This window comes from Hesperophylax consimilis, chromosome 2 (genome assembly GCF_061612785.1).
Source record: "Hesperophylax consimilis isolate HC1 chromosome 2, BYU_Hcon_1.0, whole genome shotgun sequence".
Taxonomy (NCBI): Eukaryota; Metazoa; Arthropoda; class Insecta; order Trichoptera; family Limnephilidae; genus Hesperophylax; species Hesperophylax consimilis.
In genome coordinates, this window is record NC_142837.1 from 20,327,782 (window position 1) to 20,344,133 (window position 16,352).

Consider the following 16,352-nt stretch of genomic DNA (forward strand, 5'->3'; position numbering starts at 1 on the left):
TGAATATCCAGGTGCTTCCCATCTTTCTCTTTCCCACCTTCTTCTTTTCTCCATTATCTTCAGCCTCACAACATACCTCAATTGGGAATGCCATAGTCTGACAGTTGGTAATCTTGTGCGGTTTCACATAAAATTTAAAAAAAACAGTTCATCTGTAAAAGAGTATGCTGATAATATAAAAGCTGGGCAGTATGCACACTTGCAGAACACAACAGAACTATTTAACTAAATAAAACAATTATTATCATTAAATTTTGAAATTTGCGTCCATTGTTCAATTATTTGTCAATATTTGTCAATATTTTTCAATAACTCGTGCTTTCAAACTATTCTTTGAGATCACCTAGATTCTAAAATTAATTTTATATATTTTCTTAATTCTTTCAATGAAATATTATTTCGAATATATAAAACAGCGAGGGTGACTGATTTCTGTATAAAATCAAGAAAAAATCGTATTTCTAGTATTGAATGTGAAACGCGAAAGCTGATAGAAGTGTGTGTGGTGGAAATGGGGTCGAGTGGCAAGGTAAGGTTGCTCTGAGTGTTGGGGTGATGAAACAAGGAAACGGAGTTCGTTGTACAGCCCTCAGCCTTCCTAAACCTTTAAAGGTTCCCTTAATATTTTGAAATTAAAAATTTCTTTCAATAGTTAATACTGAGTATTAAGAATATGGATTATGGGCAAAATGTAAGAATTAATCGAGATTAAAACCTTACTTAAAGATTCGACCTCCTCCATCGTCAAGGGGTAAGGAAAGGTCGCGGGTTCAAATCCAGTCGTGCGTAGGTAAATTTCATTTGATTAATTCGTGTTTTTACACAATACTCAAAAATATTACATGGTGTGTTTGCGGCACGTTCCAGAGAGAAAAATACTGTCAGTATCATCCTTACGTTTCGAATAATTGATTTATTGTTAAATCTTGCTGGTAGGTACCAACCGGGAGGCAGATAGCTACACCACCATTCAGAATTTAAAAATTGCTTTAAATGACTTCGGCCGTTTTGGTGACCAAATCTGAATTCCCAGGTACTTCCCCATCTTCCTCTTCCCATATTCTACCCCTACCCACTACGTTCAGCCCCACAACATACCCCAATGAGGATACCATAGTCTCCCTGACTACAGATAGTTGGAAATCATGCGCGTTTTGACATAAAAAAATTAAAATATCACTTGATCCAGTAAAAGCATGATAGATGTTGTTCCATGCTAACTCAACACAGTGACTATTCAACACACTCTTAAAAAGTGATATAGAGTCATAAAAAAATATGATTTTTTTTTAACCTAACCTACTAATAAAGTAATAATAATAATACCCAGCTAATAAAGTTTTTGTTTCATCACTTTCCATGACTTTATATAACTTTTTATAGATGTGATGAATTATCATTTTGATGATTTATCCGGTCACCCGTACAAATGTATGGCTAAAATTATTTGACCACATCCCTATCAATTAACTTTTGACTAGTATTTTCATCAACTCAACAGTAAAAGTGCAGGGCCTTTAATAACAAAATCACTTCAAAACTCATATCATAAAAATATTACTCTTTCTGTCTGGGTGAATTTCACCCCTGCCTCAGTTCTGGTATTTGCAAGGGTAGACTTTTGGTTCGTTATTGAGATCGGTGAGCGTTATGTTTCTAGTACTACACTTGCGCCAAAGGACCCGAATGGATGCTGTGAGGCCTTCGAGGTACAGGAAACCGCTTAAGCAGTGTTGTTTTACTTTTTTAATTTTTGAATGAAGAAATAATAAATGAAAGCTTGCTAGCTTAAATCACCGAATTTATGATTTTTGAAATCCCTCAATCCCAAGGATAAGATAAAGTCACTATTCGCGACTCTTTATTTGTGCGCTTAGTTTTTCTAAACTACGCAACCGATTTGTATAGGATTCATTATCATTTAGAGAATTTCTCTACTGTCTGTTTATCAATATAATGCATGCATATTATATCTATAAACAGACAGTAGAGAAAAATCGATGTTCTGTAAAAAGTCGTAAAAAATATATTTTCGGTGCTTACACTGGTTACGCTGGCTAACCTTATGAGATACAGCAAAATAATGTGACACAAAATTGTATATCCTAAAAAAGCCAACAGAAAAGTCCAAGGATGTATTTGTCTATCTCCTAAGTACCCACAGTAATAATTTTTATCTTTAACATATGTAATGAGATATTTGCGAAGCTATTTTGACCAATATATTATTAATCCATTTCCAATTAAATATGTTTATTACGTTGGGAATTTAAATGAATAGCAAAGAAGATATAGATTTAAAATTATGCGTAGTAGAAAAAAAGTTGAGAAGCTTCTTTGACCGATATAGTTTCAATCCTTATACAATTACCCATATTATTTACATAAGGCTTTAAATGCAAATAAAAATTGTTTTGATAATATCTTAGAAGATATCGCAATTTGAAAAATCACTCGCTACATAACGGTTATGTGAACAATTTTCTACTGTACGAAACCATGAAGTTAATAACCGGTGGGTCGTTCCCTATAACTCACTACTTTTTAAATTTTTGACACTAAAATTAACTTTGAATTGTGAGTTGAAAATCAATCAAATATAAAAATAAAAAGTAAGCATCAATCACCAAATGAAGTAGAGAAATGTCAATCTGAACGTAACGTCAGCAGCTGCAAGGCAGTAAGGAGTATTTTATCAATCAACGGGCATGAGAATAATTTACAAAATATAAAATACAGGGTTAATTTCACTGTGATGTGTTTACTAATCAATACTTACTACATTTTTAAATTTATGTGCTCAAGACGATTTCGCAAAAACACAGATATATGAAAAAGTTCAAAGCTATACGTGGAATCAGACTGCCATAACCTTCCAACGGAGAAAGTAAGGTACACCAGATGACGGCTTTCCTGGAGATAAAAAATATGCTTTTAGGAGGGTCTATGACGTCTATTTGGTCCATTCCAACAACAGCGAATGTTCTTACTTGAAAATGTTACTTCACGCTGTAAAAAGCCAAACATCTTTAGCAGAAATAAAAACCGTACAAGGACTTACTTATAATACCTATCAAGAAGCATGCAAAGCACTGGGTTTTTTGAAAGATAAATCTGATTGGAACAACACATTATCAGAAGCTGCTATTTGCAGCTCAGCTAGGTTATTAAGGTGTATATTCGTAGCGTTTTGTCAAGTTACTGACTCTTTGTAATTTTTTAAAATAATTTAAAGAAAATATGTCTGAAGACATTTTGACTAAGCGACGGCGAGAGTTAATATTAGATAACGTTCAATATGACCGAAAAATATTTGACAAATCGTTATTTGAATAAAACAAAGTAGTCAAATTACTTTCTGGTAAACCTATTAAGGATTTTGGACTGCCGATGCCAACTAATAAAACAAACTCGGATTTTACCAGTACCGAATACACAAGATAAACTTCCTATGATCAATCAAAACTGGATGTAATTCAAGATGAACATCGACCAAAAAAAAGTATACAATGCGTTATTAACATCGATTGAAAGGAACGAAGGAAACATATTTTTCCTTCTCCAGGAGGTACTGAAAAAAACATATTTAATCAACATGATCTTAGTCAAAGTCAGATCTACGGGAAAAATTACATTAAACGTCGCATCATCCAGCTTTGCAGCTACAATTTTGAAAGGGTGCCGAACCGCACACGTGACATTCCCGCTAAAAATTGCTACTTATTAGTTTTGTAGTGTTTCTAAACAAAGCAATACTGAAAAAAATGATTCGTAACTGCTCATTAACCTAGTAAACCTAGACCTAAGTAAAGCTTTCGACCGAGTATCTCATGAACTGCTTTGGAAAAAACTAAAAGAAAGGAATGTACCCAGTTCAATAATTAACATTCTGGCGATCTGGCATCATCAACAAGAGAACCAAGTTATCTGGAAAAATAAAATGTCAGTACCAGTGAACACGGAATGCGGCGTCAGACAAGGGGGAAGCTTATCACCAATTTTATTTAACGTCTATAAGAATGATTTAAGCAATAAACTCACCCCGGCGAATGTAGGTTGTTACCTGGGAAACATTTGCATAAATAACATTGCGTACGCAGATGACAAGGTTATTTTGTCTCCAAGCATTAAAGCACTAAGAAAGCTATTAAAGATATTCGAAGAATATGCCGCTGAACATAACATGGTCTACAACCCAACTAAATCTGTGTTACTAGTATTTAAAACGGGCGCAGGCCCTACAAAAGTACTACCCGTAAGCCTAAACGGTACAAAAATAAGTGAAAAACCGGAGGTCAAATACTTAGGACACATTGTAACAGCGGAGCTCAATGATGATATGGATATTGAGCGACAGAGAAGATCACTGTGCATCAGAGCAAATATGATTTCTCGACGATTTAACAAGTGTAGCCCAAAAGCAAAAGGGCAACTTTTTAACACATACTGCACGAGCCTATATACCTCGTAGCTGTGGACCAACATCAACAAAGCATCTCTAAAAAGAATGGAAGTACAGTACAACAATTCCTACCGAATACTTTTTGGGCTGTCCTGGTACTGCAGTGCCACTGAGATGTTTGTAGAAGGGCGTGCTCCCGGATTCCGAGCACTAATGAAAAAACGGATCACCAGCTTTCGAACACGACTAGCCACGAGCGAAAACGGTCTTGTGATGGCAGCACTCCACTTCTGGCAGGGACCTATTTACAAGCGATGGAGCCGAATCCTGATGTCATAGATAAAAAAAAAAAATATAATATGTATATATATATTTGCACTAGGTTTGAAGATATGAGTGCACTATGAAGTATTTAATTATACTATTAAAATAACCCTTTGAGTCATCGTTTGAGAATAACTAACATAAAGACATTTAGTCAAATTTAAACATTACACTAATTGGAGAAACTTTGCTGGGGTAATAAACATTAATAATTTCTAATATTTTACTCAGAAATCAATTAAGAAATCAGTAATTGAAATTATAATACCTGCCTAAAAATAATACAAATGTATCGTCTGTAAGTGGGCTACCCACAGTTTGATAATTCCTTCAGAGGGCGAAACAGCTATCACGCGTAATAATAATTACACAGCAAAACTTGTTTAAAAATAAACTGTTTTTATAAACCCAATAACAATATTATTGAATATATAAAAAATAAAAAAATAAAATGGAGTTCTAGAAATTAAACTTAATAACAATAAATAAAAAAAAGAAAACATTTGCGTTTTGGGAAATGATATTTAAGAATTGGTCGACAATGTTTATCTCGAAATTAATGTTAAAAGTTATAAAACTATACCTTGGTTCGAGGAGAAAGCAATTCTGTCAAATACTAACGAACAAGTACGCAAGGTAAATAATCACTCGAGCGATTGGGGTCATGTATATATACATTTAATATTCTATTCAATTAATACTATTCCTCAAAATATTAAAATGGAAACATATGAAATTGCTTACGGCGGTTTAAAGCCATTGAATCCAACTTTATTTCGCCGTTTAATCCATATTTTTAGGTTCTATAAATTTGGCACATTATGGCAATCGAGTGCTCAAAACATTTTGCAAACTTGGCACAAGATGCCAAAAATCGCAAAAGTGGATAATTTTATTCTCTCTAAGATTGATGCACCGACGCAAGTTTAATACTTTATGGTCACTATGCACAATATTGAAGAGGCTATTCATTTTTCCAAAGAATTTCTCAATTCATTGCAGCCCTCTGGACTGTTACCACATAATTGCTGTTGAAAGTAAGGTTTTTATTATTTCATTATGGAACCTTAATCCACACAAATTGGGCAATGGTACAAGTTTGTAGGTAAAATCTCTACAAAAAATAAAGTTCATAATAGATTGTACAATACTGACCGGATGTGGAACTGGAGTAGTTCTTTTAATTCCATTAATTCCTGACTAACGCATAAATTGTTTCAATTTAAACGATTTTTTAAATTAAATTTAAATAATAAGTCATAGAGTCAAGCATTCAATTTTGCAGATTTAGATTTGATCGTTGATTGTTTTTCACATTATATATGTAGCCCTTTTACGTGTAACTTCTATTAAAAATGTTTTTACGCTGTCGTACAAAAAATAATCTGTTTACATTGTACATAAAGACATCCTGTAGTTAGTGGCAGTGAAGAAATATTCAAGATAAAACTTTGATATTTACAGCTTATAAAGTCTCTAAATGGGTAAGTTGTGTAAAAAAATTATTTACATTAAAATAATAATTTATAAAAATATATGTAAAGTAAAATATTTTTTTTAACTATTGCAAAACGCACTTATTGAAATTATATCAATCTCAAAGCGCCAAGAAATGGATCCGATAGTTCATGTGTCTAAATCACTCAGACACTTATGATGCTACATTACACATTTTACCCGTGAGAACTCGAGGCGGGTCGCTAGTATAACATAAGAAAATTCACGATTTATTTTATGGGAATTTTCATGTTTTTCTTGAATTCTATCTTATGTGGGATATTAACAGTAATTATTTAGACAAACATATAAAGAATATCATGTGACGTAAATTTACCATGCAGTGATTGAGTTGCCATCACGTTTGGGTCGTGAGTTAAATTCTTCGGCTGGCTACTTGTAATATTTCTCGCTTACTGTTGTGGTAGCAAAAGGTTTTTAAATATTGTCAAGTTATTTTCTGTAATCCGGGGGTGTTTGTCTTTCATTAAAAAAGCTTTATAGTTAAGAAAAAACGTCTTCCATAATTCCAAGAATAAACCTTTCACCACCCGGATATCTACTTATTCTTTACAAACTAAGACTTGGGGAACATTTTCTTGCATACTTACCACAAAAAGATCAATAATTTAAGATTATGTTTAACGCGGAAGTATCTGGGATCCTTTCTATTAAATAATTATTTTCTTTCTCGGAATCGATGTAAGCAAAACGAATATATTTTTAAAATATTAAATGTGGGAGTCGAGTGTTGCCCCGACCATCCGATCTCCCCACCACCTCTGTTTTAATTAAAGACGGCTCTGCCATGTACATTTCTTACAATGCTTATTTTGGCAAACGTATGATGCACTCACAACAAACTTTACAGCAAAGCCATAAGCATTCATATTGACGCAGGAATTATTCTGTTTCCACCGGTTTATTTTCGATTTAAAATATATTATCTTCACCAAAGATAATTTTGATTGAATTATAACTAATATTGATGGTATTTTATATCATTTACCTAGAAAATGGGAATAGTCTGATAATTTCGAATAATAAAATAAATTTCCATCAAATTTTAAAAAGAAAAAAGCTGTTGTTTCTGTGAAAATACATGGTGAATTCATCCGAAGGACACTGCAATCAATATGTTTGGCGAAATACCTATAGACTTCAACAATGCTGCTAGTTGCTAATAGACAATAATACCAGGTACACAGAAAACACGTAAAATATTTGCTCCACAAAATTAATAGTTAACAAATTACTTAAGAACTCTTTTCAGTTTTTTTATATACATAAACAATACCTAAGGTAACTTTGTGTAACGTGGCCGCCTGATTAAGTATTAAGTTAACAGGGATGACTATACACATACATAATAGATTCGCTGACCTACACAGACTAGGCGAAGAACGCAGTATATTTGCTCACGAAAATGGTAACTGATCCAAATAATAAATTTACAAAAGAGCAACTTGCCAAAATTTTTCCCAAAACTAATGAAATACTGGAAACAATAACTGAAATGGCTGTTAAAATGGCATAGCTCAAGGGTGAACTAACCGCCCTGCAAAGCAAACCGCATCATCCCCAACCATGGCAAAACACTAAAAATAATGATATTGAAAAACAAAAAACTATTAAAAACAAGAACTGCGTCTTGATCACTCTGAAAAATAATGAAACATCCAAGGAAATGCATAAAAAATTCAAAGACACATCAAAAGTAGCAAACTAGGAATACACATCGAAGGTATTAAAAAAATCTCCCGCAACAGGATCATAATAGAATGTGCAAAAAAAGATGATGCGAAAAAATTACAAATTGCAATCTCGAAAGACATCCATGATATTAAAAGCAAACAACTAACAAAAAAAACCCCGATATTCAAGGGAATTTTCAATGACTATACTAAAGAAGATCTTACTGACGATGTCATAGAACAAAATGAAGACATCAAAATTCTAACTCGGGAAAAGGATAAAAAAAATATATTCAATATAAAGGCAATAATAAAAAATAAATATAATGAAACGGAGAGCTATATGGTCGAAGTAAACAAGACGACCAGGAATATTCTATTAAAAAAAGAAAAAATAAATATTGGTTACCAGCGTATTACCGTTGCAGACGCCAACCCGTTAATTCAATGTTGCGTACCTGCATACAGAAGGAGAAGAAGGAGTCGCCGACCTGCTCACACTGCGGATTAGCCCACCAACATAAGGACTGTGTAAATTTTGCAACTTTGCCTAACTGTGCCAACTGCATCTATCGAAATAATAGATTTAAACTGACGTTTCATGTCAATCATAATGTGAACAATAAAACTAACTGTAAATATTACAAAAAATGCTTACATTTGCGCTACAAAAAATTGGTTACTAGACATTAAAAAAAGTAAAAAAGTAAAGGGTTTTCCAGTAAGAGGTGTTATTTTGATATGCAATCGTAAAATATCAATGGTTTCGTTGCTTGTGTGGCACGTAGCGCCGTTTTGTTGAAAGTAAACAATGTCCAAATCAACACCAACCAGTTCCAGTCATCAAAAATCATTCAACATCTCTCGATGGCAATCCATTCTCCGTAACTGTTGCTCCAGCTTCATTTTCGAAAAAGTAAGGTCCAATGACTCCGCCGTACCATAAACCGCACCAAACAGTCACACGTTGAGGATAAAGAGGCTTTTCAACAATAACTCTTAGGTTTTCCGATCCCTAGATGCGACAATTTTGCTTGTTGACGAAGCCACCGAGGTGGAAATGGGCCTCATCACTCAAGATGATTTGCATTTGATTCACTGAAGTGAATTTTAATAATTTCAATGCGTTGTTGAAGCGTGTATCGTTTCATTTTTATTAATGGCGTAGTTTTTACTTGTCAAATTTGAAAAAATGACAGTTTCAAAAGTAACATTTACCGAAAAAGCGGGCTATTCAAAACAACACCTCTTATTGGAAAACCCTGTATTTCATTTCCATTCTTAATATCTTATATATGTAAAACTGATTAACTTCTAAACGCGTCAAAACGTTATCATTTTATTTTATAATCATTTCATAAACTAGATATCTTTCAGTCTACATACAATAAAATCAGTACAAAGGTTATAAAATCCTAAGACATTACATATATTGATGATAAAAAATAATAACATTATTTTCTCGATAACACAATATTTAATAAAATAAAACCAGAAAATCGATAAAATAGTAACAACATGCCAGCGTCAAAGACCAAAAAATGCTAAGCCTCTAAGCTTTATTTATACATTTATTATCTTAAAAATTATTATTATTTACATTACTGACCCATATCTTGCCCTACCAATATTATACATTTTATTGTTATAACATATTTATCACCACATACTTTTAGCGCATTACCTTTCCATCCAAAGTGTTGTTTGTTCAATAGTTGCATTATCGACGTATACTTAAGGCGATGCCATACGTAGTAATGCAAAATCATGTGTTTTTGGTTTGAAAATTACTGCGAGTAGAATACATCTTGGCCTTTGAAATAATTCGAGTCTTTTTATAAGCCCAGAAAAAAATAATGTAAAGGCCTATGAAAACTGCTTTAAAGTTCAAAATCTCCTACTTACGAACCCATTTTCGGTTATGATTTTATGCTATAATGTGGCAAATTAAGTTATTTATAAAATAATCGGAAAAAATTAAATATTTATGCCTAAACATCCACAAAATAAAATAAAAGGCACTTTTTGGCCATGTTTTTTTCTTGCATAAATCAAAACAGGCGGATGGTGTTAAGCGGGAATTTAAACCTTATCGCTATCTACGTAAGGGTTGTTATTGATAGCGGCTCAATTTAAAATATTACACGACGTAGTGCATCGCCTTAAATATTAAATCGACTGCATACACTCGTCATTATTTAAAAATCATTATCAAACGAAGAATAAATCAATTTTTTCAGTTTTATCAACTAAATATATACTAACTAAATTCACAAATACTTTCTGTATATGTAATAAATTCTTTAGTAAAAATTAAAATTTTACAATTTCCGAATTTATGTCCGAGCTAAATCTTCCCCATAGCAAAAACTAAACTCTTCCACACACTTTTCCACAAATGATCATCTAGTCAATCAACATTATGCAAGTGAGTTATATAAACATAATAAATACAAAACAATACAAGAACAACACGTCAACTCACCAGAGATCAAATGGGAAAATAATTCACCGACTCCAGATATATTCATATCAGAGGGTTCGGTTCGGTAGAACTCCTAACAGGGCCTATAAATTCTACTGATCCCTCAACATAAATATTTAAAAAATCTTTCGTTATCCTACATGTATTTAAAATGACTGATTGCATATTTATATATAATTTTTTTGATAGATCTAATACGCCTAAATTTTTATGAGAGAGCTATGTATAGTGAATATTATAATTATTAATTATTTAATGTTATAATTATTCTATTATAATTACTATAATAATTTTGAGGCAAGCAAGGATACTATTTCACAAATTTTTTACTGCTATTAATACCTACTGAAGAAAACTTCATATCTTAACAAACTCAATGAAAAATCTAAATCTAAACGAAATCGATAAAAATCAAAACATAAAAGAATGTGTATGTGAAACAGCCATAGAATGTAGTAAAATCTATAAAAATATTAAAAATTGACTTACCATCTTACACCTAAACATAAGAAGTGTAAATAAAAACATGGATAAATTTCGGATATCTCTAAATACACTCTGTTCACAACCAGATTTTATAATACTATACTAAGCCCATATACATTCAAACATAAATATACCAATTATCCCTAACTACAAGTTTATTATCAGATTAATAAAAATAAAGGTATTGTAGTATATACTAATGAAAAATTTACCGATACAAACGTTACCGAAATACCTATGTGTAACGTAAACTGTCTGTCAATCAATTTTAATGTTAATAATATGCCTTTTATTATAATCGCAATGTATCAAACACACAGTTCTAGTGTAACCTTATTTATAGAATAGTTTAAAAAAATCTCTGCAATAAAAATAATTTAAATTGTATCATAATAGGTGACTTGAATATTAATATTGGCTCAAATAATCACTGTAAAAATAAAATGGATTTTATAAATGCTATGAATGAAATGAACTTTATGTCATGTGTAAATAAATTCATAAGAGAAATTGCAAGACAAGAACCATAGAGCCTAGATCATGTTTGGAGCAATATTAAACACACAGAAAAATATAAATCTATCATATGGAAAAACGACATAACAGATAAATATATGTCGGAATAATTATCGACAGTAAAATCAAATGGAAAAATCAAAAAAACTCCAAAGTAAACAGAATGAGAAAACTAATATATATTATATTCTTCAGATTTAGAAATACTATTTTATAAAAAGAAATTTAACAAATAATTATAAGACAAGGTTTTATGCATAGCATAAAGGATAACAAATAATTATAAGCAATAATTAGTCATCCGAAATACTAATTCAAATTGAAAACATCTCCCGAGTAAAAATAAATGCCGCCAACGGGAATTGAACCCATGCCTTCTGATGTCCGGTTAGGTGCTCTGTATCCACTGAGCTATGTCGGCTTATTTCCAACCCGCCAAATGATTCAATATGTACTTGTACCTCAATCAACAATTACTGCTTATTTTATTTTTTTCACCTGTAAACAACCAACTTTTTTAATATTTTTTATATTTTATTTATTTTTTTTTTTTACTCGGGAGATGTTTTCAATTTGTATTAGTATTTTGGATGACTAATTATTGCTTATAATTATTTGTTATCCTTTATGCCATGCATAAAACCTTGTCTTATAAACGTTAGTTTATCATTAAAAAAATAATAAAATAAATTTACTTTGCACTTGCGCACTCTGTACTACAAGATGGAATCATAGCTTGGGGGGGGGTGCATATAAATCATTCCTCCTCCCACTCGAAAAAATTAAAAAAATTCTTATAAAAATTATCCTAAAGAAACCGTATAACTAACTACCCGACTATAAATGTATTCCAAGAATTCGCTATTGCCCCACTTACAAAAAATTACTACACAAAGATATTTTTAATGAAAATAATGCTAAATATTAGCATAAGGAATACTTCTGTCGGTGGACAAACTGTACCACCCGTACGAACCACAACGGCACAGAATCACTATGTTTATAAGGAATAAAATTATTTAATCAGTTACCCGCTGATATGCGAACAGATTAAAAAAAATACGACAAATATAACAAAAAAAATTAAATCATATTTTTTTAGTACCATCATATAATTTTGACTTCCTCTTAGATATTTTCTTGACTGTTGTGTTATTCCTAATGTTTTTGTTTTGTGTACATCCCATTTACATTTCTTGTTTTCAATTAAGTGCATTCAATCGGAATATATTGTACTTATAATACTCTAGGGTATTTCACAGTAGATTTAATTAGACGAAACCATGGCTTTCATTTTACTACTTTTTCGCTACTATAATGATAGTTTACTTTGTGCGTAATTTAATGTCCCAACTCATTTATAAAAGATATTATCGTTTCCACCATTGCTTTACTACTTTAAAGTCTAACGACGGTTCTGCACGAACTCCTTAGTTACTCTAGATTACAATGAGGTAATTTGAAAAGATAAATACCAACATCAAATTTAGTATACTTAAATACAAAATAAATACTACCGTTAAAAGTGTTTTACTGTGTGATTAAAAGAAATTATATACCGATAAATATTTTTTTTATATATTTTTTTCATACATTTATATATTTTGTTTAATATTTTTACTAGTTTTGCAACTAATACACTCACAACGAGCATTCACCAGGAAAAAAATATATATGTAGATAATTTTCCAAAAAATTATTAAAATGTGAAATTGACAGTTTGAAATCAATTATTTGATATGCTTATCATGTAAAAGGGTTTCGCTTTATCAATTCAATAATTTTGATTACATCAAGTATATAAACAAAAAATATATAATATTAGGTCACAAAAAGTTTTGGCAACTAGTAAAACATTCTGCTTTCTGTTTTAAGTTGGTCTATAGCGCAAATATAATATATTATATTGTAACGAATCACTAATTGGCACAATACAAGCAGAGGCTTCTTTGGAATTTGCATTATGTATTTAGACCTGATTTTTGTGTAAATAGAGTTTATGGAACCATGGTTTATAATAATATCAATACCATTCGAAGCTAAAATGAATGTTTCTTTTTCAGAAATCAAAGTCGCCACCACGCCTCCAACAACATCGACGACCACAGAGGCTTCGACAACAACAATATCAAGTAACAATTTTCATTTATGTTGCGTGGTTCAAATTTTGTCAAATTTTAACGCTTTCATACAGTGTAGGCACTTACAAGGTATCGAAATATTCGGTCAAATGGTAACGCTTTCATACAGTGTAAGTACTTGTTCGCGGTAGATTCAGGGTATGAACATTATTTATTGGATATATTTCAATATACACAAAGTTCTTCAAAAAAGTTTTCGATATTAGTATTTTACACTCAAAATACATAAATTAAAAACTTATTTTAGGAAAACTAATTTAGAAACTCTGATTTTGCGGTATTTAATTACTAAACAAACTTTGAAACACAGAAATGTGTATCCAAATTTTATTGAAAACCCTGTTTCAATTTTGCTTTAAAGTTTACTCTTGATTTCATTCCATCATTTTCTTTTTTTGTATTTAGTTTAATATTTTTTCTTCCTTCTAGCTACGGCACCAACTACGCAGATATCAATCTACAGGAAGAAAGTTTTGCTAGCAAGGACAACCAATGGTACATACAATTTTTTCTTCTCATTGAAATAAATACTATCAAAAATTTATGTTCATAAGTGAATTATGAACTGACTGGAAAAAATGAAATTAAAATCATCGTAACTATTCTGCGTTCCAGTAAGAGATTAGGCATCTCAAACAAATGTTTCCAGCTATTCTTCTCCAGTTATCTGGCCAGCTCATCCTGTTCCAATATTCTGCAATAAACTTACTTTGCACAGACTTGCAAACACAAAGCACATCCGCAATAATAGCGCGGTAAATCAAAAGATGTCAAGTTTAGATAATGGACTTGGATGTGTTTCATCTTCACTATACAGACATGGTAATCAACATCATCAACAAACATTCAGATTTCGGTTATCTATGCATTGTCTTCTAGCGTAAAATTATTCACGCTCAATGAACTCAAATTTCAATTTTTTTTTTCATAATTGGAACTGATTGGTGTGAACAAAAATTCAGATAAGCGAAAAAGTAGGTATTTAACCTATAACGATCTATCTCCTCCCCCCAATCTTCACTAATCTCATTCACTCTTCCACCCCCACTTCAATACTTACATAATATATCTGTATGTTCACCCATAATTTCGTAATATTTAGTTATTACATATTTAGCCCTGAGGAAGGAACTGTTGTTCTGAAACCTGTTGGCGTTAATTTATGGTTGTTTGAACAAAGTACTTAATATTTTTCATTTAATTATAATGGTAAATCACACAGTTATATCTGCATTCAATAAAATATTTTAAATATTTATGGGTCTGCGATAGTATAATAGATTTTGAATTACAATTTAAATCATTATGTTGTCTTTTGTTGAGACCTGTAAATAACTCGTTTGGTAGGTGCTATGACATTTTAGTAGAAAACATGAAACAACAAAAATTAACATTGGTGTAGTTGCGGGTTATCTCTTATCATCATTCCTATAATAAAGTTAAATAAGTCACTCTGCATTGCAGACCCGCGGCACCTAACTACAGCCCCGTACTCCATGGAAGAGAACTTCCTCATGCCGAGTGATCGCAGCGAGCCGAAGGAGTACTTCTACAACTATGCCTCCAGCGCCGGAAGGGCCGGAGGTTCCGCAAATGGATACGCCGTGATCACCCTGGCCGTATCAGCGCTGCTCTTCCGGTTGTTAGGCGCGCGAACGAGGTGGTGGAGGAATATTCCGGAAACAAACTAACTGATATTTTTTAAGGATGGAATAAATTTTACTTGTCTGTTTACATCAATTGTAAACGTTTTGTGCGTTTATGTAGTAGAGGTACAACAGTTGATTGTATATTTCTACACATTATATTATTAGCAAGTATGCCATTGAACGTTGTGATAACCCCATAAATGTATTAAAATATAATAATATTATAAATGATATAATAAATATTATAAATGTACCAAATTCTTATTGTTATGTTCTTACATTGTATTTCATATAAATAAACTGGTTTAATGTCACGAAATATCAATCAAATCACCATGGCTTGATAAAATGTACAATAAGATCAAAATACTTATTATTTTATTTACAAAATACTTATTACCTTACCAAAAAACAGTACATTCGGCGTTAATTTTAATTATTCACACAAAATTTTATTTCTCATTTTTTTTAAAGAAATTTGATCTTTTATTACATTTAAGAACAAGATTTCAACACAAATTAAATGTATGTTATAATTTTATATATAAATTTGCTTGAAAGGTGTTATTATCAATGAAAAAAATACATTTCAACAAAATTCACTTAACTGTGAAAAATTATATTTTAACACCAAAAAGGAATTTATAATGCAATGTAATCAAGATAATATAAAAAAACCATTACTTAAATATTTATTCACCAGGTCTTGCATTTTTGTGTTTTTTCTTTATAAGCCAATTAATTGAATAGTTATTATATGAATGTATAGGTAAGAATACTTTTATTCAAACTTTTTTTGAAAATATTTATTTATTGGACAATTTGTATAGCGCCGCTTTTGTGAGATATCACCTCAGGGGTGTTTTACAGTTGATGCAGGTATTACAAAAAATATAAATATTACAAAAAAAGTGAAGTTAAGTTAAGTAAAATGAAGTACAGGAACAGGCGACACGAATATGGAAGATGGAGACTCTGCAGCAAGAATCCTAGGTGGTGAAGAAACTGGACCAGCTGCTGCCGCGAGAGAGTCCAACGCGTACGCCAACAGTTCCAGCACGAGGTTTATCATCCGTCCAGGTATGTGTCTGCTTCTTATAAATAGCTGACACAATATTCTTTCATAGATAACAGACCTTGGCAGCACTGCTGTGACGT

The 16,352-nt window shown here is 31.6% G+C and overlaps 1 protein-coding gene across 2 annotated transcripts in view; it reads left to right on the forward strand.

Annotated features, from left to right (window-relative positions):
• The window catches only part of LOC149425786 (lachesin-like), a 204,358-nt gene extending 188,726 nt beyond the window's left edge, over positions 1-15,632 (forward strand). For both annotated transcript variants that reach the window (XM_089644858.1, XM_089644866.1), the window contains 3 exons: positions 13,468-13,536; positions 13,975-14,040; positions 15,010-15,632. In XM_089644858.1, the coding sequence (XP_089500984.1) occupies positions 13,468-13,536; positions 13,975-14,040; positions 15,010-15,236 (362 nt within the window). In that variant the 3' untranslated portion in view covers positions 15,237-15,632. The remainder of the gene's footprint in view (positions 1-13,467; positions 13,537-13,974; positions 14,041-15,009) is intronic.
• The last annotated feature ends 720 nt before the right edge of the window (positions 15,633-16,352 follow it).